Raw genomic sequence first — 23,216 nt, forward strand, 5'->3', positions numbered from 1 at the left:
AGGCAATGGGAACCGGTTTTAGATATTCGTCATCGGTGTTGGTGGCCGTGGGGAGGAATTGAACTCGGGAAGTAGCAATTTAAAACTAAACGATTTAATTTTACTAGGCAAGGCCCACTGAGCTCTACAGCTATTTTTCAGAAGCGACCTGGCCACAAATGATCGCTCAACGAAGTGGCTTATCACGTGGAAATGTATAGCAGCCAAATACTCTCAACGCTCAACGAAGTGGCTTATCACATGGAAATGTACAGCAGCCAAATACTCTCAACGCTCAAATAAGTGGCTTATCACGTTGACATTTATAGCAGCCAAATACTCTCAACGCTCAACGAAGTGGCTTATCACGTGGACATTTATAGCAGCCAAATACTCTCAACGCTCAACGAAGTGGCTTATCACGTGGACATTTATAGCAGCCAAATACTCTCAACGCTCAACGAAGTGGCTTGTCACGTGGAAATGTAAAGCAGCCAAATGCGCTCAACGCACGTTGATTCTGAATGTGGACCAGCATGGGGCCCTAGTCACCAGGGTTCGTAGCGCAGCAGCGTCCACCGACCGCTGCGCCGCCGCTCCCAGCGGCACGCACGGATCGAGTCACAACCCCCATGTATTATTCACAGTCTGGCTGCTCGTATCGCTGCCGCAGGTCCGGACCACTGTTCCTGGAATTTATTTTGGCACTCGGCCATCATCCCATCTCGCCTGATTGCGTCCTGACTCATTTACACGACGAGTTACGCAGCCAATAAATTCATCATCGATGTTTGGGTTAAGTCACGTCATGGTCTGGAATTTCTTTTTTTTCCCTCTCTCTCTCTCTTCAAATTATCTGGGTGATGCCGCTTCTGCACTGGCAGTGACGCACAGATAAGCCACAGAAGTAGAGTGGCGAAATGTGCGTGTGTCGTTGACAACCTCCACCACCCGGCGCAGCCCGAACTACATTGGCTCCCGGTGTGCCATCAACAGCGCGTTTAGCGGCGTGCCGATGATTCCTTGTTCAGAGCTCGCTCCGCGGGTTCAGCTGAGCATCAACGCCGGCAAACGCAGCAGCAACTATTTGGTCCTCGTGATGCACTAATCCCGTTGACGACAAGGATGGCGATGGGGACGTATGCTCCAGTCGTTCACGTCGCACGGGGGAGGAGACACGACGGTTCTTCACTGGATCCCGGCCAATGCGAGCGGTGTCTCCCCACCCCGCTCTCTTTGCAGTGGCTGTCTGCTTCTGCCGTATGGATTAATAACAGCGGATTAAAGTGTGAGTTTAGATTGGTGAGTGTAACGCGTAGGATTTCGCGACCAAATAATCACCCATAACACAGGCGGCTTGTGTTGTCGATGGGGTTGCTTCGCAAAAAAAAATATATAAATCTGTCGTTCAGCCCGGATCAGTTGTCTGCTCAGAAGCCAGAGTGGATCACGTCCGATCGATCCTCCCCCTTTAAGGGGGGCGAAGGCAGCAACAGCGACAGCGGCGGGGAGTTTCGCGATGACGTCGACGGTTCGGGGGCATCGTTGAGGCCGCGTCAGGCACGCGGCCCGCTCCTCATTGGCTGGACGGGTCGACGGTTGGCGTCGTGTTGGGTGTTGAGACCGGCGAGGCACGACGGGGAGGGGGATCCCGAGCAACAATCGCCGGGCAGCGGAATCGCAGCGCGACAATTCTCGGTGCAATCTTGATTTGAAGCTTGTTAACCAGGTAGAGGCTTAAGGGGCCGTCCATAAATGACGTCACGCGATTTTGGACGATTTTGGACTCCCCCCCCTCCTTCTTCTTCGTCACACGGCGTCACAAAAAGTCAGACCCCCCCCCCCTCAAATATGACGTCACAAAGCTCTGCCCACCCCCCCCCCCAAAAAAATATAAATCATGCTTCACATCGCTTTCAACTATTGTCATTGCAGTGCGTATTTAATGTGGCGCTGCACTCTGATGGTGTAGGAGAAAACATTCATTAAAAAGTATATTTAATTAAGTGGAACGTGTTGTCTATATTTATTTAAAGTTGCGCGTTTTGATGTGACGTCACATTTCTCACCCCAACCCCCATCGTCACAAATGTCTGACCCCGCCTAAGTGCGTGACGTCATTTATGGACGGCCCCTAACTGGTTGTGGTTGTTTCCATCATACCAGCCGGGTACTAGCAGATTTTTCCGAGTTACTTTCCCCCCGTGTCTCACACTCAGCACCCACTTCTAGCTCCGCCCACTTCACCCCCCCCCCCCAGCCTCAATTCTTCTCCCCCGAGCGCTCACGCAGCCCCCCCTCTCTCTCCCCCCTTGCCCCTCCCCCCTCTCTCACCTATATAACCTCTTGCCACGGCAGCTCTCTCGCCTACTTCAGCATTTTTTTCCTGCTGTGGTTGTTCCACCTGATGAAGATTGCTTGCGCTGCGATCGAAACGTCGTGATTTGTTTTTACTTCATTTCATTCCTACCTACGTGACTTTACCGAAAGAAACAAAGGGTATGGATTCTCGATGCCTTCAAGATCCGAGACGTCGCCGTGACGAACGCCGGTGACGCCAAACCACCACACATCCTCGTTGCCAGTGCGATCGACTTAGAACACCTCCGCCAGCTGCTGCTGCACAACAGAAGAGACGCAGTGACCTCCAGCATCGGGGTCCTGGCAAGTCTCATCACACCATCTCGTCTGCTCTCGGGTCTTCTCTTCCCCACGGTCGCCGGACTCGTGGAGACCCGCTCCCGGTGCCCGTGTCTCGGTAACGGACCCTGCCCCCATTACCCCCAACACGGCTCCCACCAAACACCACCCCAGCGCGTTTTGCTGTTGTTGTTGTCGTTGCCAAATCGCATCGGGGACACTCGCTTACGCCGCGTTCTCTTCCGGAACTTGTGCCATCGGCTTCTACCGGTGTTGCCGAGGAAATTCGCAGCGGGTCCATCTCAAGCCACACGTGCGCTCAAATGCCATAGGCCACGCTCAGTTAAGCGACCGGCTCTCCAATTGTCAGAGGCTGGCCGCTAATGGCAGAGAAGAGACGCTCACGACGAGAGTCGGCATCGCTGAAACAAATTGAATGCGATGGGGTTTCCTTTTGTTGTTGTGTGCGCGCCATCACCGATGACTTGCCTGGGACCAGCAATGATGAATCGCTACGCTCGAGAAGCCGGGTTAACCACCTTGAATTGAACCCATGGAATCTCAGCGGTGCCGGGTCATCGCTATGACCTCTGAGCCAGTGTGTGTGTGTGAGGTCAATGGTGACCTGGCTCAGACCATCAACAACTCATCAACACATCGCTACACTCGAGAACCAGATTGAATCACTTGGATTTGAACCCATGATATCTCAGCGGTGCCGGGTCATCGCCATGACCTCTGCATGCACCAGTCGGTACACTCCTTAATTAGGCATCTTAACAGCTGAATCGTTTTAAGCCCAGTAAATACGTGCGTGCGTTCAGTTTCTCTTGCCTTTATTGAGTATTATTGTGGAAGGATCAATCATTATTTGCCGATAATTCCCAACAAGTATTTGTTTTGAGGTTTTATATCAAAAAACAGGAGAAAAAAAACGTCAATTGTGGTTGCTTAAACATCATTGCAAAAATGCTACATTCAATACATCCATGGCCAATTCGCGAGCAAACGTCACGCAGACAATAACTCGGACGTTGCCAACCAAAGCCGATTTGAATTTTTTACGCTCGCGTCAAACTTTTCAACTGTACAATGATGGCCAATGTGACGAACTGCGTGCCAAGTTTTTCGTAGTGTAAATGCTATATTGTTTAGTACATGCCAAACCGTATTTGATATTGGGCATCTTACTCAAAATGATTTGACGGACGGGGTGGTGGGGGGGGCGATGGGGGTGTTGTTCGCACACCGCACCACGACGAACCTGGCTCTCCAAGTTCGACTCCCGGCCACGGCCAACACCAGTTGCACCGAATGATATCTGAACCAGTCTCGGCCCCCCCACCCCCCATCACCAAACCGCACTGACCAGCGTGGTGAAGTACGGTCAAACAACCCCCATGACTGACGGCGTGGGAAATGTCTTAACCCAGCAGTAAGATTAACAAATAACGGTGAATAATTACAATAATTGCTATTATAACGTACATAGTTGTGTCAATATTATAATCAGCATCTCAATGGCAAGCGGGTGGGGCACTGGCAGAGGGGTTCTGATCCCAGATGACTTTAGTCCTTATTAACAAAGCAGATTAACCTTTGTAATAATAATAACAGATGACTGCAAACTGAGGCTCGGAGAAGACAAAGCACGCTTGTGAGCAGGAAAAAGCCCCAACGACGCGGCGCACAAAAAGCACGCGGCGGCAAGACACGTGGGTCACGTGACGCGCGCGTGGGCCACGCGACGCGCGCGTGGGTCACGTGCACGTGACGCACACGTGGACGCGAAACGTGGCCCACGTGCACGGCGGGAAACGGCCCGTGCCGGACCTTCCGTTGGTCCAGCGTGTAATATATTCCCTGGAGAAGTATGCAAAAGGATCGCTTTCAACGGAACGTTACTGTTAAAGTTGAGTTTTGTTTTTTTTAAAGGCAGGGCGCGCAAGGCCAGCAGTTTCGGTTTGTGTCGCAGTTTAAAAGCAGGAAACCGAACCGCTGGCCTCTCTACTCGCCTCTCTCAACTCCCCGTGAAACGACGAACACCATCCGATACGGAGAACAAAATAACTCTACGGAATTAGTGAATCCTGGCGCAGCAAATGCATTGTGCCATTCATCCATCCCCGTGACGGCACTGGCGTTCACGGGAGAGCCTCGCACGAGGGTCCTGCCCAGGGCTGGAAATGGAATGACCGGGGGGACTCGTACATGACCCCCGACCCCACCCCCACTAAATCTGGAGTGTACCCGAGATGTGAAGAGCTTCGCTCCGTGTGCGGGTCTCTGTGCGTGTCTGTCGGTCTCTGCGTATGTCCGTGGGTATTTATGCGTGTCTGTGGGTCTCTTGTGGGTCTCTCTTGTTAGTTTGAGGGGGGAGGGGGGGGGATCTATCTGCGAGTCAAATAATTAATCCTCGATTCCTTCCGGAACGCAGTCACGGGGTTCAGATTTTCACTGCTACCATGGCGTTCTGGCCCATTTCCACCACTGGTCCCCTGCCACGTTGAAAAGTTTGTGCCGTCAATTAGCGCCGTTGCGTACGGGAGGAAACTCCACTGGCCCAGTTGGACGGGGGGGGGGGTGTAACATTTCTATTCAACTACGCCCCCCCAGCCCCCGTGATTGGATTCCAGAATCGACTTTTTTGTAACATTGTGGCGAATGGAGTGGCCCACGAGTGGCTGCAGAGGTGACGAGGACATATCGCGTGTTAACTCGTACAAATAAAAACAAACCGCGTTGGTACTCTAACGCGTCGGGGTCATTGGATGCATGTATCACGCGCTGACAGAAAAAAAGGTCTGTAATGATGGATCAACAAATTGCTACAGCTCCTAGTTCACGGAGAAAATCCCCATAAACACGAGGGGACATGCACTGCAAAGCCGTCAGCCGCACGTAGCCCTGTGGGCGAGCGTCTCCCTACACACAATTATCTCCGTGCGATCCACCAACCCTGCCTCCGAAGACAAGCGTGCACCAACATGACCATTCATCATCATCATCGCCAAGACAAGGTCTATCCACTGCTTGTTAAAGGCCTCCCAAACGTCATCCCTCCCGGTACAGTGCTGCCACCATCCATCTTCACGCCGGCGCACGGAACCAATCCCGTCGCTCCATCTCCGCTGATGGGCGTCCTCTCCTTCGCCTGCCACTCCGTGTCATCTCATCCATCGGTCGCCGTCCTGAGCTGTGGTGTCTCGCCAACACCCATCCGCGAGCTTTTCTTAAATCGTGGCTGCCACGTCTCTTGATTCGGCGCTTGTTCCCGCGATCCACGCGTTTGCTCCGCCACCGAGTTTGACGTCGAGCGTGCGGTCTCGCGAACGATTGAAAACTCACTCCCTCCATGGAAAACTCATTCCTTTCGTTCTGCCGTTTTGTGTTTCTTTTGTCGTCCTTGGCCCCCCACACCTCCGATCAGTGCAGTCGGCTACGTACGGTGTGAAAGAAGTTAAACGTACACACACACACACATACATCCCGACCAGCACCACACGCGCATACGGAACTCTCAACACCGTTCTTACTGGAAACTCTTTTTTTAACCAACCCGGTCGAGCATTTCTGACGATTCGTAATTCAAGCAAAGGCGGATGATGCCTTAATACCAGTTGTCTTCATGCGTCGCAATGACTGAAAATGACTTACGGACACACAAGCGCTAAGTTGTAGGATTTGTATCTGCATTTGCTGCGGGTGGTTTACATGCATATGTTAGGAGCACCTGTAGGCCTGGCTTGCTAGGTTTGTTTTGTTGAGGTTTTCATTTGAAGTTTTAAAGATGGTAATAAAAAAAGCTACGGTGTATTTTATAGACACACCACTTATCCACGACACTTCACAAAGGGCCGCTTTTGCAAACCCATCTTTTCCTATTAATTCCATCATGCATTATTTCTGATAATCCATCGATAAACCTAGTTACGATACATCAGCTGTGCGTGCGTGTGTGTGGACGGGTGCGTCACATTAAAACCTGCCCTGTGGAAGCTTGCAAAGGACCCAGTTAAGAGAGTTCATTACACAACAACTGAGATCCCTACCTCCTGTATTTTTGCTGGTGTCCAGATGCTTCATTGCGATCCAGCCCCCGACCTTGCATTGGGAGGGGGGGGGGGGGTGCAGCTCCGGCGACCTCCGTCCACCCAGCCAATCGCAAGCCGTCCCACGTGCCGACCATAGCGGCGAGGGCGCCCCATTGGTTCGGCTGGCTGGCTGGGGTCCCGGGGGTTGCTACTGGAGGGTTAGGGAGATTCGTGGCGTGCGCGTCAGGCCGAGCGGCCATCACCACCACGTCGGCAAGCCGAATGTTTTACAAGGCTTCACACGTGTAGCCACAGAAGGACCGACGGACCGACGCAGGTTCCTCTCGTCTGTGACGACGCGGAGGGAATGGTGGGGCGGTGAGTTTTAGCGGGGGCTAAGAGGAACGAACTGCCCTCGGCAGCGAAGCCTAAAACGACCGCGATGGCCGCGCGTCGCACGTAGCAACCCCGCCCCTCCCCTCCCCCCACCATCCGCCACCTCACCCCATCGTCGCCCGGCTCCGTGCGTGGGGGGCGAGGTGTCCCACCCACGTCCGTCACCCGAGCCACTCCGTGAATCCTCGGGGGGGGCCTCCCCAACCCCCCCCCCCCCCACGATGGCCTGCTGCGCAATATCGTCACCCTTGCTCGATTTTTTTTTTATATATATACGTTTAAAAGTAAAAATTCCTGACACCAAATGTTTTATAAAATACCAATAATTGATGACAACGGCAATTAAAGGTCTAAACAAAGAGCTGTTGCCCACAAGACCGGTGCACTGTAAAATGTTTGCTGGATACACTTGGGGCATTTTCTGACAGCGCATGCAACGCATGTTGTACAGCTGCAGCGACGAGACGGCTTCGGTTGAGCGAACCGTCGAGGAATAACCCTTGAAGTGCTCTGTAATCGTCGGAGGGGTAACAAAGTTGCGACGTAAGCAAAGGCGGTTCAGTCGCAAGCGTTGAGGGAACAAGCGTCATGAAATTCAACAGCCGCACCGCATCGGCAAAGGGATCCTATCGCAGCAACCCCCCGCTTGGAGCGGATAGGACGGAGGAGGCTGACCCCTTCTTCCGTGACCCCGGCAGACACAGCGGGCAGTCTAGCTGGAACTCCGTTCGAATCGCACGCGGTTTCGCTGGTGGTGGTGCGGCGGGTGGTTCTGCGACAGATATGGTGGGGGTTGTTTAACCCCGACCCCAACCCTTCACCCCAAACCCACCCTCTAACTACAACACCAAACTTAACCGTGAACCTAACTGCAAACTTAACCCGCGCGAGACTCTAACCCCCCCCCCCAATCCTCTATTCCCAGTAGACGCAAAGCGACAACAATGCCTGCGTGCAATTCTTTGCTTTTTGGCCACCGTCGGTTAAGCGCATCGGGGTCCGCTTGCTCACATCGGCCTATTAGCGGCATCGCGTATAAAGCGGTCCTAAGACTCAGGGGTGCGTGCAGGAAGGGAAGACGGGAGTGGTGGGGTGGGGTTGGGTGGGGTGGGTGGAGCGAAGAAGTGAGAGGAGTGATGGTGTGGGTAGGAGAGTGGTGGTCAGAGAAGGGAGTGAGATGTGGGTTGAGTGGCTGCGCGGGGAGGGGCGAGCCAACCGGCTCGTGATTAACGTTGCGCGGTGGGTTGGTGGCGAGACGAGTGGGGGGGGGGGGGGTGACGACGACGTGGTAGTGTAGTAGTAGTCGGCGAGTGGCGGGCGATGGTAGTCGCGGGGTAGATGAGCGTCGGGTGGGTCGAGGAGCCTAAGCGCTATGGGGCGCGGTTGAGCGCGGCGGCTCTCAGAGGGGGGCGGCCGTGAGCTTGGCGGCGGCCTCCTCCTCGGCGTCGGCGCGGTTCGCCTGCAGCTCCGTGAGCGTTTTGGCGAAGGACGTCCACTCGTCGGGCCGCGGCACGGCCACGTGCTGGGTCGCAGCGCACATGCACAAGAGACAAAAGGGGCCCCCCCCGCCCCCAGGCAACCCGTCAACACACGACGTCGTATTGTCTGGAGCGAGCGCCAACTCCCGCCACGGTCGCCGCCAACACCACCATGGAGAACGGCTCCCGGCAGCAAAGATGCCACACACGCGCAAGTGCAACGCGAGCACCGGAAATGGCGACGTCTAGATTGAGAACTCATTTTCTTGAGAACGGGTTTTCGTGCTTTCAGTTTGTTACCCATCCCCCACGCCTCCGACTTGGCGCGGTTGGCTACGTACGGTGCGAAAGAAGTTCAACGTGCACAACGTCAATGCAACACCAGCAATAGCGGAATCTGTCGCGATACCACCGGGCAGCATCACCACCTGCAACAGCACCACCAGCAACACAAGCAGCACCAGCATAACTAATGCAGGCAATAACAGCATCATCACCAGATTAAACTATAAACTATACAAACTATGAACTTCGATTCAAAGCTTTCGTGACTGCAAGGATTCATCTTCTTTGGTTCTTTCGGTAAAGTCACGTAGAATGAGTATAAAATAATAAAATAACACAATAAAATTCTCACGACGTTTCGGCCACAACGCCGAAACGCCGGCCGCTTGTGTTGTGGCCCGAAACGTCGTGAGAATTTGATTGTGTTATTTTATTATTTTGTTCTCATTCTACGTGACTTTACCGAAAGAACCAAAGAAGAGGAAACTATAAACTGTTTTTTATTATTACCAGGTAAGGCCCACTGAAATATACAGCTATTTTTCACAAGCGACCTGGCCACAAACGATAGCGCAACGAAGTGGCTTATCATCATCATCATCATCGCGTGGAAATTTATATCAGCCAAATACTCTGAACACACGTCGATTCTAATTGTGGAAGGAAAAGACGGAGAACCTGGAGAAAAATCCACGCGACCACGGGGAGAGAGACACGCAAACTCCAAATATACAGCAGCAGGCATCAGAGTCGGGAGCGAGCCCACGACCTCCGACATACAAGGCGAGGGATGTAACATCTCGTCACCGTGTCTAGATTTGATCGCAGCAAAGGGCACAAGGCTCACGCGTATGCATGTGTGTGTGCGTGCGCGTGTGTGCGTGCGTGTGTGCGTGCGTGCGTGCGGGGCAGCGAGGCCTCACCTCTCCCACGTCGTAGATCCACAAGCGCCCCTCTGCGTCACCGACGGCCACCTCGCGGCCCGACTGGGCCCAGCGCACGCGGTTCAGCGCCGGCGCCCCGTCAAGCACCACGCTCGCCGTGGGCACCTGCAGGAGGACAAAGACAATGATCCCCCGTGCATGCAGCCTTCTAACGGACTTGGGGCGAGCGCTGGCAGCGAGTGGCACCTATGCAGACCGGCACGGCACGAGAGGTTTTGGTGGCCAGCACCGCGCCCGGCTGCCTTTGTCTCCCGAGCAGGCGATGTTTACCACACACCGCTCCAGGAACTCATTTGTGGCCGAGTCAACCCACGGGAGGGCCCAGGACCGGATCACATAAATCGGCACCGGTGTTGGTGGCCATGGGCGGGAATCGAGCTCGGGTCGCCGGATTTTGGGGGTCGGCGTGCTAACCGCTGTCCCGCCGCTCCTCCATTGTGGGAGAACCGCAAGGCCAAGGTGTCACTGTCGCGGCCAAAGCCGCCGATGATGCCACCACTCAACTTCGCCAATGCTTTGTAGCCTGCAGCCGTTGCTACCGCTCCTGCTGCACGGGAGCCACGCGGCAAGCTCCACCATCTCGTCAGCTCTCGGGTCTTCTCTTCCCCACGGTCGCCGGACTCGGGGAGACCGCTCCGGTGCCCGCGTCTCGGTAACGGACCCAACATGCGTCCCCATCCACCAACCAACCCACCAACCTCAGTGTTTTCTTTTTTTTGTTACCAAATCGCATCTACGACACTCACTTCCGCCACGTTCTCTACCGGGCAGTTTATTTCAATATTAATTCAAACCTTCATTGGGCCACTTTCCGAATAATTCCAATGATCACCCATAACTTGAAAGTGTCTGAAATGCACGGCCCAAAGTCGCAGACCCGTCGCACACACCACCGTCACCCAATCCCACACGTCTGGAGATCAGTCGTGCTCGGTGACGTACGACCACGAGAAGCAAACCTAACATAATCCTCAGTGCTAGACTAAACGGACCTGTGTGTTTTGTTTTTTTTACGTGGAGTCATTTGTGACTTTGGCCACGACCATCAACTGAACTACGGTTGAGAACCCGGTGTAGTCACCTGCTGCCGAAACCCGGATTCGAAGCCAGGTTCTCAGCGTTTGCCGACACAGTACCTTTGACACGACCATCATGAATAAACTATTAAAACTATTAACTATTTTTATTTTACCAGGTAAGGTCCCAGTGAGCAATATAGGTCTTTCAGAAGCGACCTGGCCACAAATGATTGCTCAACGAAGTTGCTTATCATGTGGAGAAAAATCCACGCGACCACGGGGAGAGAGACACCGCAAACTACAAACATACAGCAGGCATCAGGGTCGAGATTTAAGCCACGACCCCCTGTATAGCAGGCGAGGTAGTTAACATCTCCTAGCCACCGTGATGATGATGATGAGACAGAGAGACACCGCAAACTCCAAATATACAGCAGGTGTCAGGGTTCGGGATTGAACCTACGACCTCCTGTATACCAGGCGAGGTAGTTAACATCTCCTAGCCATCACCGCGAATCCCCTGCCACCGAGCCTCCCCGGCCACCTCCTCCTCTGGAATCGCGCTCTAAACGCGGTTGGCGCGTGCCGGTGGCGCGTGCCGGCTCGGCCGATATGACAGAGGCCTCCCGGGGGGGCGGGGGGCACGCCGACCTCTGTGTCGTTGCTCAGGTTCCAGAGGTCCAGGCGGCCCATGCCGTCCACGCAGGCGAAGAGCGCGGGGTGCGTGGGTGACCACGCCACGTCGTACACGTAGTCCGAGTTGTCCTCAAACGAGTACAGCGGCTTGTTGCTCTGCGATCGCACGCACGGGGGGGTGGGGGGGGGGGCGAAAAAAGGCGTCAAGCGAAAAACCGCTTGGGCACGAATAATGGTTTAATGATAAAGTTTGGCGAGATAATATGTACTGCTACTACGCACACGTGCGGTGAGATGGCGGGACGAACAACCGAGGGTACTTCGCCGCGGTAATGTATCGCTCAGCTGCGCAGCTCAAGAAAGTAGTTTCTGTCGACCGCTTACAAACTGCGTTATAACGGCGCGTGTGCCTTGTTATAATGGAGGGGGAGGGGGGGGGGGGCTTTCCGCAATTTAATGGAGCGCTTCCCCCGTCACAGCGGCGCGCTTTCCATGTCACAGCGTCCCCCGCCACAGCTTCTCCCGCCACAGCGTCCCCCGTCACAGCGTCCCCCGTCCCAGCGTCCCCCGTCACAGCGTCCCCCGTCACAGCGTCCCCCGCCACAGCTTCCCCCGCCACAGCTTCTCCCGTCACAGCTTCTCCCGTCACAGCGTCCCCTGTCACAGCTTCCCCTTGTCACAGCGTCCCCCGTCACAGCGTCCCCCGTCACAGCGTCCCCCGTCACAGCGTCCCCCGCCACAGCTTCCCCCGCCACAGCTTCTCCCGTCACAGCGTCCCCTGTCACAGCTTCCCCTTGTCACAGCGTCCCCTGTCACAGCTTCTCGCGTCACAGCTTCTCCCGTCACAGCTTCCCCTTGTCACAGCGTCCCCCGCCACAGCGCCCCCCGCCACAGCATCCCGCGTCACAGCGTCCCAGCGTCCCGCGCCACAGCGTCACAGCGTCGCGCGAAAAGAGCGCCCTTACAGAAAAAACGCGTTCAAGCACGAACACCACTGCGCAATAAGCGAGGCCTTAGCGCATATGCACACAGGAGGCACACCCAGCGCCGATGTAGCCCGGGGACATTTCGAGGGGCCACGCTGTGCGACGCACTCTGGGAAGACGGCACTCACCTTGGTGCTCCACAACTTGACCGTCCAGTCGAAGGACGACGTCGCGAAGAGGTGGGAGAAGTCAACGGGCCCCACGGCGGCATGGCAGGCGATGCCCGTGATGGGGCCCTGGTGGCCCTCGAACATCTCGCAGATGCCGGCCTTGCTGCAATGACAGCGACGGGGCGGGGGAGGGGGTGAGGACGCCGTCCGTGGTTGCTACGCCGCCACGCGCGGCGGTCTCTAATCCATCGGCGAGGGTTGGGTTGGATCCCCGCACGCGGATGGCCGTGCGGTGACTCCCTTCCCGTCAGGCGTCGGGGGAGGAGCCGTACACCCTGGCTCGTCGGGAGAAGGCGGCACGGCAAAAATATACGTGGACTAAAATCCGTTCCGTCCCGTACGGGACAGAAGCGTCGCCCCCTCGCACGCGAGGGTTTTCTCCGGGTGCTCCGGGTTTCCTCCCACATGCATAAACACATTCATTGGCCAAAACACCTTCATATATAGAGGACTGCAGAGCTTTGGGGGGGGGGGGGTGGGTAGGGAATTTGCTGTTGGCTCATCGGCTGGCTGCATTTCCTGCTCATCTCTGGTTCCTTCTCGCGTCCACGGAGTCGGTGTTCTCACTCTCCGAGAGGTAGCGAATACCGTGCGGTGCCGTTTACAAGTTGAAATTATTATAATTATTATTTTACAGTATTTCCTCGTTATTCACGAACTTGCCATCCACAATTTTGGCTTGCCGCGAATCGCATCCGGAAGTCTACAAGACTGCGTTGAGAGAAAGTGATGAGAGGAAAAGTGATGAGATAAGGAGATCATAATTTTAATCGCCTATTTATTGCACTTATTTAAGGCAATTCATTTCAAAAGATCGAGGTTTTCCGAGGCCAATATCGTTCTCCGTGAAATTGCTATTCACAATCATCTCCGCAATGTTATCCCTCGCGAATAACGAAAGAATCCCATGGACAATTATAATAACGAGGGAATCCCGCGTACAATTTTAGTGGCCGAATTCCACACATGGCCACTGCTCTCGAATCACTGCAGCCCAAACTCTCACAGCTCCCCCCCCCCCACCCCCCTTGCTCATGCACGCTCAAGTTGCTTGGCACAACACTGAGCCAGCAGTAAAAAAAACATTCCACATTCCCATGGCAGGGGCCAGGTTTTATCTTGAGGCCTCTCTCTTAATGGATGACCTGCTGGTGGAGCGTTGATCCACCTCCCCACTGATTCAACGGATTCGTCCAGATTCAGGGCTCCGATTCCACGCAAGCAAAAATCGATTCTGGTGAATGGGGCAGCCTCTACTGCTTTGCTTTTGGGAGGGGTCGCATGAAACTATTACCAACAACATATACAATGGCGAACAAATTTCCAACGGCAATCGGTGCACGGCGCGTAAGCTTCGAGAATCGATACTGTAACGACGAAGCAATGCATGGTTGCACTCCGTAACAACCACCTTTGACCTTCTACAAAGAGGTCCTTAAAATTGATCAACCCCAGAGGTGTGATGGGCCGAGTAGCCCCGAAGCAGCAATTGGAATCGGGGCCCTTCTGGTTGGAGACCTGGAGGCGTTCACCGTCACACGACTGGAGGATTGACGGCCGGGGAACCAGGAAACTCGGCTCGGTTCAGATATAACTCGCCACCGATATTAAGCCTTGGCCAGGAGTCAAACTCAGGTCGCTGGGGTCATAGTGCCGTGCGCGAGCCTCTGATCTCCCACCGTCATTGTGGGAAGTACATCAACTTAAATTAAATGGGGCCATTCGAACCCCTGGTCATTTGCCGATCAATTCCTAGTAAATTAAAATAATTAACAATATATTCTTAGGCACTACTAAGTAACTTTATTACCCATTAGCAGATTAAAGATCGCCGCTTTCTTGCCAAGGAAACTCGTGGTAATGAGACATGAACTCCAAGGGCTCTTCCTGATTAAACGTGAGATTAATTGACTGTATAAACGCTGCTCTTACTTAATTGGAACAACCAACCTCACCACCCCCCCCGCACCCTCTAACAAATGCCCACTTGCCGAGTTCACCTTGTGCCACACACGGGGGGGGCAAAAGATTACATTGGGAAGGGTTCCTGAGGTTAAACACAAAAGTCCGGTATCGTTACTAATCCTTCCCAGGTGTCACCGCACCGCATTCAGATCGCTTGCCGCACCGCGTTCAGAACTCTTGACGCACCGCGTTTAGAACTCTTGCCGCACCCCGTTCAGAACTCTTGCTGCGCCGCTGCAAGTTTAAAAGCTCAAACTCTGTTCGTAGGGACTACTCAAGATTTCATAACCATCGCGCTCACACCAGGAGAGCACCACTTTTCACCAAGCTAATAGTACACAGTATTCACTGCCCCTGGGACTCATTGGCAAATTGGGGACGGCTCCCCCTGTGACCTACCCAGGGGACTCACTGGGCCCCGGTTGCTTCGTATGTATGTTGAACTTCTTTCGCACCGTACTTAGCTAACCGCGCTAATCGGAAGTGCGATTAGCAGTTCTAAAGAAATGAGTTTTCAATCGAGATTTCTGAGTGCATAGAGCCAGTGGCTTCCTAATATCGGAAAAGCGCGATGCGGGTGACCGTCTTTGTTCGATGGCCAACCAAAGGCCATGCACGCGAGGACGAACGGAGTTTGCGCGATGATGGTTTATGCTCCTCGACAAGACTGTCGCCCTGCACCAGGCCCAGTCGTGAATGTCACAACAAGGATGCAAAAACACCGCCGGGCTCTGCGGAATTCCGAGGCGGTGGAGGTGTGGTAGGGGGGCTGCGGTGGGGAAGGGGGGGGGGGGGTGGCTCACCTGCCGTGCCGTGACGCCGTGTACACCGAGCCCTCCTCGCTCCCCACCACGAAGTTGTTGACGTCGCCGAGCGGGAAGGCCATGCACGTGACGGCCACCGCCTTGGACTGCTTGTGAGACAGCTCCATGCTGTCCTGCATCGGACAACGATGACGACGCGCAAAGTGGGGAGCGGTAGTGCAGCGGTTAGCGCTACGCTGCGCTACTACCCTGGCGACCCGAGTTCGATTCCCGCTCACGGCCACCAACACCGGTGACGATTATAATTATCTGAACCGATTCTGGGCATCCCCTAGGTCGACTCAGCCTCAAATGAGTACCTGGTGCAGTGTGCAGTAAACATCGCCACTGGGGAGATAAGGGAGGCCTGGCGTGGTGCTGGCTATCCACTCCCTCGTGTGCCATTCCGGTCTTCATAGATGCTAGCCGACAGCACTTGCCCCAACAGTCTGTTCAATCTCTCCGGGGGATCTTTGTCGTTGTGTGAAGATAAAGACAAAAGTGCTATAGTAACTAAGTTGAACTATTTTTTTAAATTTTATTACAGGTAAGGCCCCAACTACTGAGCTATATTGCTCGTTTTCAGAAGCAACAACACCAGCAGCAGCACTACCAAAACCAGTGCAGGCAGCAACAGCACCATCACCAGATTTCAACGATACCAACAATTTTTATTTTACCAGATAATGCCCACTGATCTAACCCAAAAAAAAACCTCTTATGGATGATATTGGTTGCGAAAACCTACGTGTTAAAAAGGCCCACTGAGCAATATTACTGTTTTTCAGAAGCGACCTGCCCACAAACGATAGCTGAACCAAGTGGCTTATCACGTGGAAATTTATAACAGGCAAATAATCTAAACGTGCGATGTTGATTGTAAATGTGGAGGGAAAAACCGGAGCCGGAGAAAAATCCACACGACCACGGGGAGAGAGACGACGTTGCATTTGAACCCACTACCTCCTGCATACCAGGCGAGGTAGGTAACATCTCGCCACCGCGGTGCCCATATAAGCCACGCCAACCCCACCCCCGTTATAGCCCTTTTTACAGACGGTTGGAGGCAAGTGCTATTCACGCTGACCAGCGCGGTCAAATATGGTCAAACAACTCCCACAAAGATAAAGACCCCCCCCCCCTCATCCCCCACGTATAGCTTTTACAAGACGGTTGGGGGCAAGTGCCGTTCGCGAGTAGCAGCAGCCATGAAGGCCGGCGAGGTACGGGGGGGGGGGCGGTGGACGTGGGTGGGCGGCCAACACCGCGGCCGGCCACCTTCGTCGCCCCACTGCTAATTTGTTACTCATTTGAGGATGAATCGACCGAGGAGAGGCCCAGAACCGGTTCACATGTCCACCGCCGTTATTAGTCGTGAGCGGGAATCGAACTCTGGTTGCCGGGTTCGTGTGCCACCACCAAAGAACCGACCGACAGAAACTTGATTCCAAGTCACGGCTGGCATCAGCGGCGAGTGAGATCTAAACGAGTCCTGGGTCTCCCCTGCCCCCCCACTCCGGCCCTCCAAGGTCAACTCAGCCTTCAATGAGTACCTGGTGCAAGTGCGCAATACATCAGTGCTGGGGAGACGCAAAAAGGTGGCAAGGGCGTGGTACCGGCTACACCTCGATTTGGCGCAACTCTGGGATATATTTATGAACTAGCTGTACTACCCCGGCTTCGCCCGGAGCTTGGATCCACCACGCCCGGCCGCCTTTGTCTCCCCAGTGGCGATGTTTACACACCACACCAGTTACTCGTTTGAGGCTGAGTCGACCTAGGGGAGGCCCAGGACCGGTTCAAATAATCGTCACTAGGTGGTGGCCGTGAGCGGGAATCGAACTCGGGTCGCCGGGTTCGTAGCGCGGCGCGCTAACCGCTACACTACAATGCGTTACGCTTCCACACAGACACACAGATACACAGACACATACACACACAGATACACACACACAGACACATACACAGACACATACACAGCGCGCTAACCGCTACACTACAATGCGTTACGCTTCCACATGCGCGGGTCACGTGACAGATTTGACGTCACAGCTCACTTGCCGTGCAAAAAAATACATGCATTATTGAGCTCCCCCACACCTCCGAAAAAAACAAAGTCTATTTTTAAAATTTTTGCATGGTGTAAGTCTGGAAAGTACCCACATGGCAAATTTCAAGTTTGTTGCATGTCAGGAAGTACGCTAAACATTTTGAACAGACACACATAATCACAACTTTGTCTTTTATATATATGGAGATTGATATGCGATACACTGCTGACGCACGTGGTGTACGGACTTGGTGCTTCAGCGTCGATGCGCATCACCTGCCAGCGTTACTTGAGTGCTGCATGACCTGAATGGTGTTTTTGCTCGAGCGCATTTGCTATTCGAGCCCCTGCAATGCGATGATTTATTCTCTGTAACAAGGTCCTCCGTGGGACATTCTTGTAAAACAAGCTGACGGCTGAACGTTTTGTTACCCCGCGTCAGGAAATAAAAACTCGCAAACAAACGAGGATATTTGTATTCATATTCTTGGTTTTATATTTGTATTATTTTATTGTTTTCCTTCTACGTGATTTTACCGAAAGAACCAAGAATATGAATCCCTGCAGTCACGAAAGCTTTAAATCTAAAAGAGGATATTTGTGTCTAGATTCTTTGGGTGGTGGCATCACAACGAATAACACGTTCCTACACTATACTCGTGTGTGTGTGTACTGTACAACAGCCACCGTTCACGACTAAGTGGCGGTGACGTCACCACGGCGCTTGTGCCATGCCAGGTGCACTTTGAGGCCACGTGAAGTGTCAAAGGCTCGTTGCTGACAGGCTGTCACGGAACAGACCCAGGTGCCACGGGTTGACTGACTTGTGTGTGGTGCTGACAGTCCATGAGTGGGGAAGGGGGGGGGGGTCTCACCTGGGGCTGAGAGAGCATGTCAAGATTCCAGGAGCACATCTTGCCATCGGTGGAGACGCTGATGAGGTTGTGAGCATTTTGAGTTCCCAGGACGTTGACACAGTAAACCGGATGCTGTCCACACACACACAAAGACAAAGATCCCCCGTATAGCCTTGACAGATTCTTGGGGCAAGTGCTGTTAGCGAGCACCTTTGAAGGCCGGCACAGGACACGAGGGGGGCGGTGGCTGCGGTTGGCGCGGTTGCCGTGGCTGCGGTTGCCGTGGCTGTGGTTGCCGTGGCGGGCGGTGGCTATGGTTGGCGTGGTAGCATTGGCTGTGGTTGCTCTGGTGGGCGGTGGCTGCGGTTGCCGTGGTGGGCGGTGGCTGCGGTCGCCGTGGTGGGCGGTGGCTGTGCTTGTCGTTGCTGTGGTGGTGCCGGCTGCAGCGGTGGCTCCGAATGCCATGGTGGGCGGTAGATGCGGTTGCCGTGACGGGCGGTGGCTGCGGTGCCGCGGTTTGCCTACCGTACCGTGTGTGCGGCGGCCGAGAGGGGCGTGCGCTGCACTGGCGTGCGCTTGTTGGAGCGGTTGTCCCACAGCACGATCTGTCCCGAGTAGGTGCCGCCCACCACCAGGTTCGGGTGGAAACGCGCGAAGCAGGCGGACATCACCGACGACTGCACGCACACACACATGCACAGTGGCGCACACGCAGGCATGCAACGGGTGGCAGCAAACACACATACACGCAAGGCGGCACACACACACACACACACGGCGCGGTGGTACACGCACGCAGGCACACACACGCACACACGCACGCACGCACGGCGGCACGCACGCGCACACACGCGCGCATTCACACGCGTTGGAACATACACACCCAGACGGCGGCACATACACAGACACACAAACAGCGGCACACAGGTACGCATGCATGCACAGCGGAACACACACACACCCACACGGCTGCACACTACGACTAAAATGAGCCAAGAATGTCTGTGTGTAACGTGCGTGAAGTCACTCCACATGCCGCACTCCCCCCGTCATTAATATTCATGAGCGGGTGGATGTTTACACTCACGCAGAAGGTCGAGCGGAAATAAACAAATTTTTCGTAAATTCGCTTTAAGTTTGACGTTTCTTTGTTGAAAGTGAATCTAATAAATAATTCTACGCAGCAACAAAGTGGATTTGGTGTCTTTATTTCTTCAGCACTTGAGACAAAATGTAAGTCCAATTTATGCTTCTACATTATGGTAAACTAGACATTTCTCGGTGATTTTCCAGATATTGTATCGAATTCCTATTTATTTCATCACTGGAGAATAAAGTATCAGAGCAGTGATTTTGAACAAATTGAAGGTCAGTTATATACAGTGCTACAGTGACATGAAGTGAGGTGTTGTATGACTTCGTTTTGTGCAAGATTCACTGCCATCAATACAGTGCTACAGTGAAATGCAGTGAAGTGTTTGATGACATACTTTTCGTGCAAGATTCACTGCCATTACATTTACACAAGATACTCTGCTCAATTTTTTCGTAAACATTACAGCTTCCCTCCTAGGATGGGCAAACCAGCTGGTGCATAACACACAGGCATTGCAGCGCACAAACACGGTCAGAAGAGGCAAAGTTCTCTCATTAAGCCTCCTAGACCTGTTGGGGAAAGTGCTGCTGGCAAGCACCAAACGAGGTCAACACTGCTAATAACGTCGATTGTTTTAACCAGAAAAGCACCGCTGATTAAGCAAGAATCATTCTCAGGAGGGTCCCGCTAGATTGAGGTTTCAGCACAATTCCACTCGTGGGAGTGTGGTGGATTAGCGTGCGTGCAGACTGGAGGACCCAGACAAAAACTCGCCCACTCGACTCGGCCATTTCCTGGGCCACCCCACGGCATACACGCCTGGTGCACCTGATATCCGCCATGGTGGCAGAATGTTAACTACCTCAAACTTGATTTGGTGCTTTCGTGACTGCAGGAATTACTCTGGTTTTTCGGTAAAGTCACGTAGAAATAAGAAATAATAAAATTACATAATAGCATACTACATAATAGCATACGACATTTCGATTGCAACGCAAGCAATCATCACCAGGCACAGAAGAGCTAAATTTAAGAGAGGAAACACAGAACCGTAGACATATATAGACACCTAAGTAGAGGGAGTTAACACAGAGACACAAAGAGAGACACACGTATGGAGCACAGAGAGATAGGGTCTCTGTGCCGAGGCCTTAGCATGTAGGGGAGACAAAGAGAGATGGAGAAGCACACTAAATCGAACAAGATTTAGTAAAATTTGGAAACAATATAATGCAACACAGAGGGTCGGTCAAAACACAATTGACGCATGGTCTCGTTGATTAGGTTATTTCAAAGATTGCTAAATTATAAGTTAAGTGTGAATTTGAGAGAGAGATAAGACACATATACGGAGACACAAAACCAGACATACAAGTAGACAGAGAATAAGCAGAGACACAGAGAGGAATATAATACAATACAGCGTAGATAGCCGGCCAACATAACAGTCAACACTCTACCTGGCTGAATACGTTCCTCTAAGGATTGCTAAATTTAAGGGAGTGATAGAATACAGATCGCAGACACATATATAGACATCTAAGCAGAGAGAGTTAGCACAGAGACAAACAGAGAGAGACACACATATGGGACAGTGAAACAGTGTCTGTGTGCTGAAGCCTTAAATAGAGGGAGGGGGGGGCGGGGACTGAGAGATAAAGGGATACAAATTAGCATGTACAAAGGGACTGACTCGGAGTAGCGAGGGGGAAGGTACACATAGAAAAGGGGAAAAACCCTATTATTACATTTTGGTACTGGCAAAGGAGGTCTAATGATGTAGTATGCTATTATGTAATTTTATTATTGCTTATTTTTAACTACCTCGCCTGGTGTACAGGAGGCAGAGGCGGAGCCAGGATTTTGACTTTGGGGAGGCTGACTTCAATATTCTGAGATATCCAGTATGTAATGTTTTCCAATGGGCGCCACAAATGTATAAAACAAATTTTATTGGATTTGAACGCGGAGTTTATTAAGAGGTCGGAGCCGCTGATAAGTTCGATAAGTTCAAAAGGCTGCCGCTCAAGCATCCTGCAGGGCAGCACAAGGTGGCAGCCTGCAGGGCAGCTCACAAGGTGGCAGCCTGCAGGGCAGCACAAGGTGGCAGCCTGCAGGGCAGCACACAAGGTGGCAGCCTGCAGGGCAGCACACAAGGTGGCAGCCTGCAGGGCAGCACACAAGGTGGCAGCCTGCAGGGCAGCACAAGGTGGCAGCCTGCAGGGCAGCACAAGGTGGCAGCCTGCAGGGCAGCACAAGGTGGCAGCCTGCAGGGCAGCACAAGGTGGCAGCCTGCAGGGCAGCACACAAGGTAGCAGCCTGCAGGGCAGCACAAGGTGGCAGAACTGCAGCATTTTGCAGCAGCCGGATATCCGGTTATCCCGATTATCGACTTTCCCAAAATTTCAGGGGGGGCTGAGCCCCTCCCAGCCCCCCCTGTGGCTCCGCCCCTGACAGGAGGTCGTGGGTTCGATCCCGACCCTGACGCCTGTATTGTTGGAGTTTGCGCGTCTCTCTCCCGGTGGTGGTTTTTCGTTTGTTCCCTCCACATTGACAATCAACATGTGTAAAGAGCATTTGGCCGCTATAAATTTCTACGTCATGATAATCCACTTCGTTGGGCTATCAGTTGTGGCCAGGTCGCTTCTGAAAAAAAGGCTACACAGCTCAGTGGGACCTTACCTGGTAAAATAAAAATCGTCTCGTTTAAATAGTTTCGTTCATCCCCAGGCAGTGTGGCATTCAAAGCACTGCGACACCCTGGCGAGGGTCGCGCGCATTGGCACGGTGGTGGCACGCTGGCATGGTGGTGGGACGTTGGGACTGGTGGCACGGTGGTGGCACGCTGGCATGGTGGTGGGACGTTGGGACTGGTGGCACGCTGGCATGGTGGTGGCACGCTGGCATGGTGGTGGGACGTTGGGACTGGTGGCACGCTGGCATGGTGGTGGCACGCTGGCATGGTGGTGGGACGTTGGCATGGTGGTGGGACGTTGGCATGGTGGTGGGACGTTGGCACTGGTGGCACGGTGGTGGCACGGTGGTGGCACGGTGGTGGCACGGTGGTGGCACGCTGGCATGGTGGTGGGACGTTGGGACTGGTGGCATGGTGGTAGCACGGTGGTGGCACGGTGGTGGCACGCTGGCATGGTGGTGGGATGTTGGGAGTGGTAGCACGGTGGTGGCACGCTGGTGGCACGGTGGTAGCACGGTGGTGGCATGCTGGTGGCACGGTGCGGCACGCACCTGGCAGTGAAAGATGTACTCGGGCGTGGACTTCTTGAACTTCATGTTCCACACGAGCGCCACGCCGTCGGGCTCGTTGGGCGCCGCCTCGTTGTTACTGTACGAGGACACGAGGAGCTCCGGGTACTGCGCTCGCGCGGAGAGGAGAGCACGCACCCACCCACCCACACACACGCACACACACACACACAGCCCCCATGGTCACCACAATACCGCGCTGATCTTGTCAAGGAGCATAAACCATCACACGAACTCCGGTCACCCTAGCAGCAGCGGCTTTCCGCTAACCATCGAACAAAGACGGTGGTCACCGCATCGCGCGTTCAGATGCGCTTCTGCGGCCGTCTGGAACGCTCTTCCTTCCGATATTATGAAGCCATTGGAGCTATGCACTTTAAAATCATCTAGATTAAAAACGCCTTTCTTTAGAACTGCTTACGTGTTGAGATTGTTGTCCTTCCCCTGCACCTCCGATTAGCAGGGTTGACTACGTACGGTGCAAAAGAAGCTCAACATACATACATAAAATAAACTATTTTCATTTTACTTGGTAAGGCCCACTAGGCTATATAGCTGTTTTCAGAAATGACTTGGCCACAAAAGGTAGCTCAACGCAGTGGCTTATCACGTGG

General features: G+C 53.6%; 1 protein-coding gene across 4 annotated transcripts in view; it reads right to left on the bottom strand.

Moving 5' to 3' along the window:
- Window positions 1-3,438: 3,438 nt before the first annotated feature.
- LOC116954717 (cytoplasmic dynein 1 intermediate chain 2-like) overlaps window positions 3,439-23,216 on the bottom strand; it is a 31,604-nt gene continuing 11,826 nt past the window's right edge. For all 4 annotated transcript variants that reach the window (XM_032975452.2, XM_032975451.2, XM_032975453.2 and 1 more), the window contains 8 exons: window positions 22,585-22,710; window positions 18,773-18,919; window positions 18,261-18,374; window positions 15,336-15,469; window positions 12,526-12,670; window positions 11,427-11,567; window positions 9,736-9,861; window positions 3,439-8,571 (listed from right to left, as the gene is read on the bottom strand). In XM_032975452.2, the coding sequence (XP_032831343.1) occupies window positions 8,449-8,571; window positions 9,736-9,861; window positions 11,427-11,567; window positions 12,526-12,670; window positions 15,336-15,469; window positions 18,261-18,374; window positions 18,773-18,919; window positions 22,585-22,710 (1,056 nt within the window). In that variant the 3' untranslated portion in view covers window positions 3,439-8,448. The remainder of the gene's footprint in view (window positions 8,572-9,735; window positions 9,862-11,426; window positions 11,568-12,525; window positions 12,671-15,335; window positions 15,470-18,260; window positions 18,375-18,772; window positions 18,920-22,584; window positions 22,711-23,216) is intronic.

This window comes from Petromyzon marinus, chromosome 56 (genome assembly GCF_048934315.1).
Source record: "Petromyzon marinus isolate PM22_M1 ecotype Great Lakes invasive population chromosome 56, UKy_Petmar_22M1.pri1.0, whole genome shotgun sequence".
NCBI classification, from domain to species: domain Eukaryota; kingdom Metazoa; phylum Chordata; class Hyperoartia; order Petromyzontiformes; family Petromyzontidae; genus Petromyzon; species Petromyzon marinus.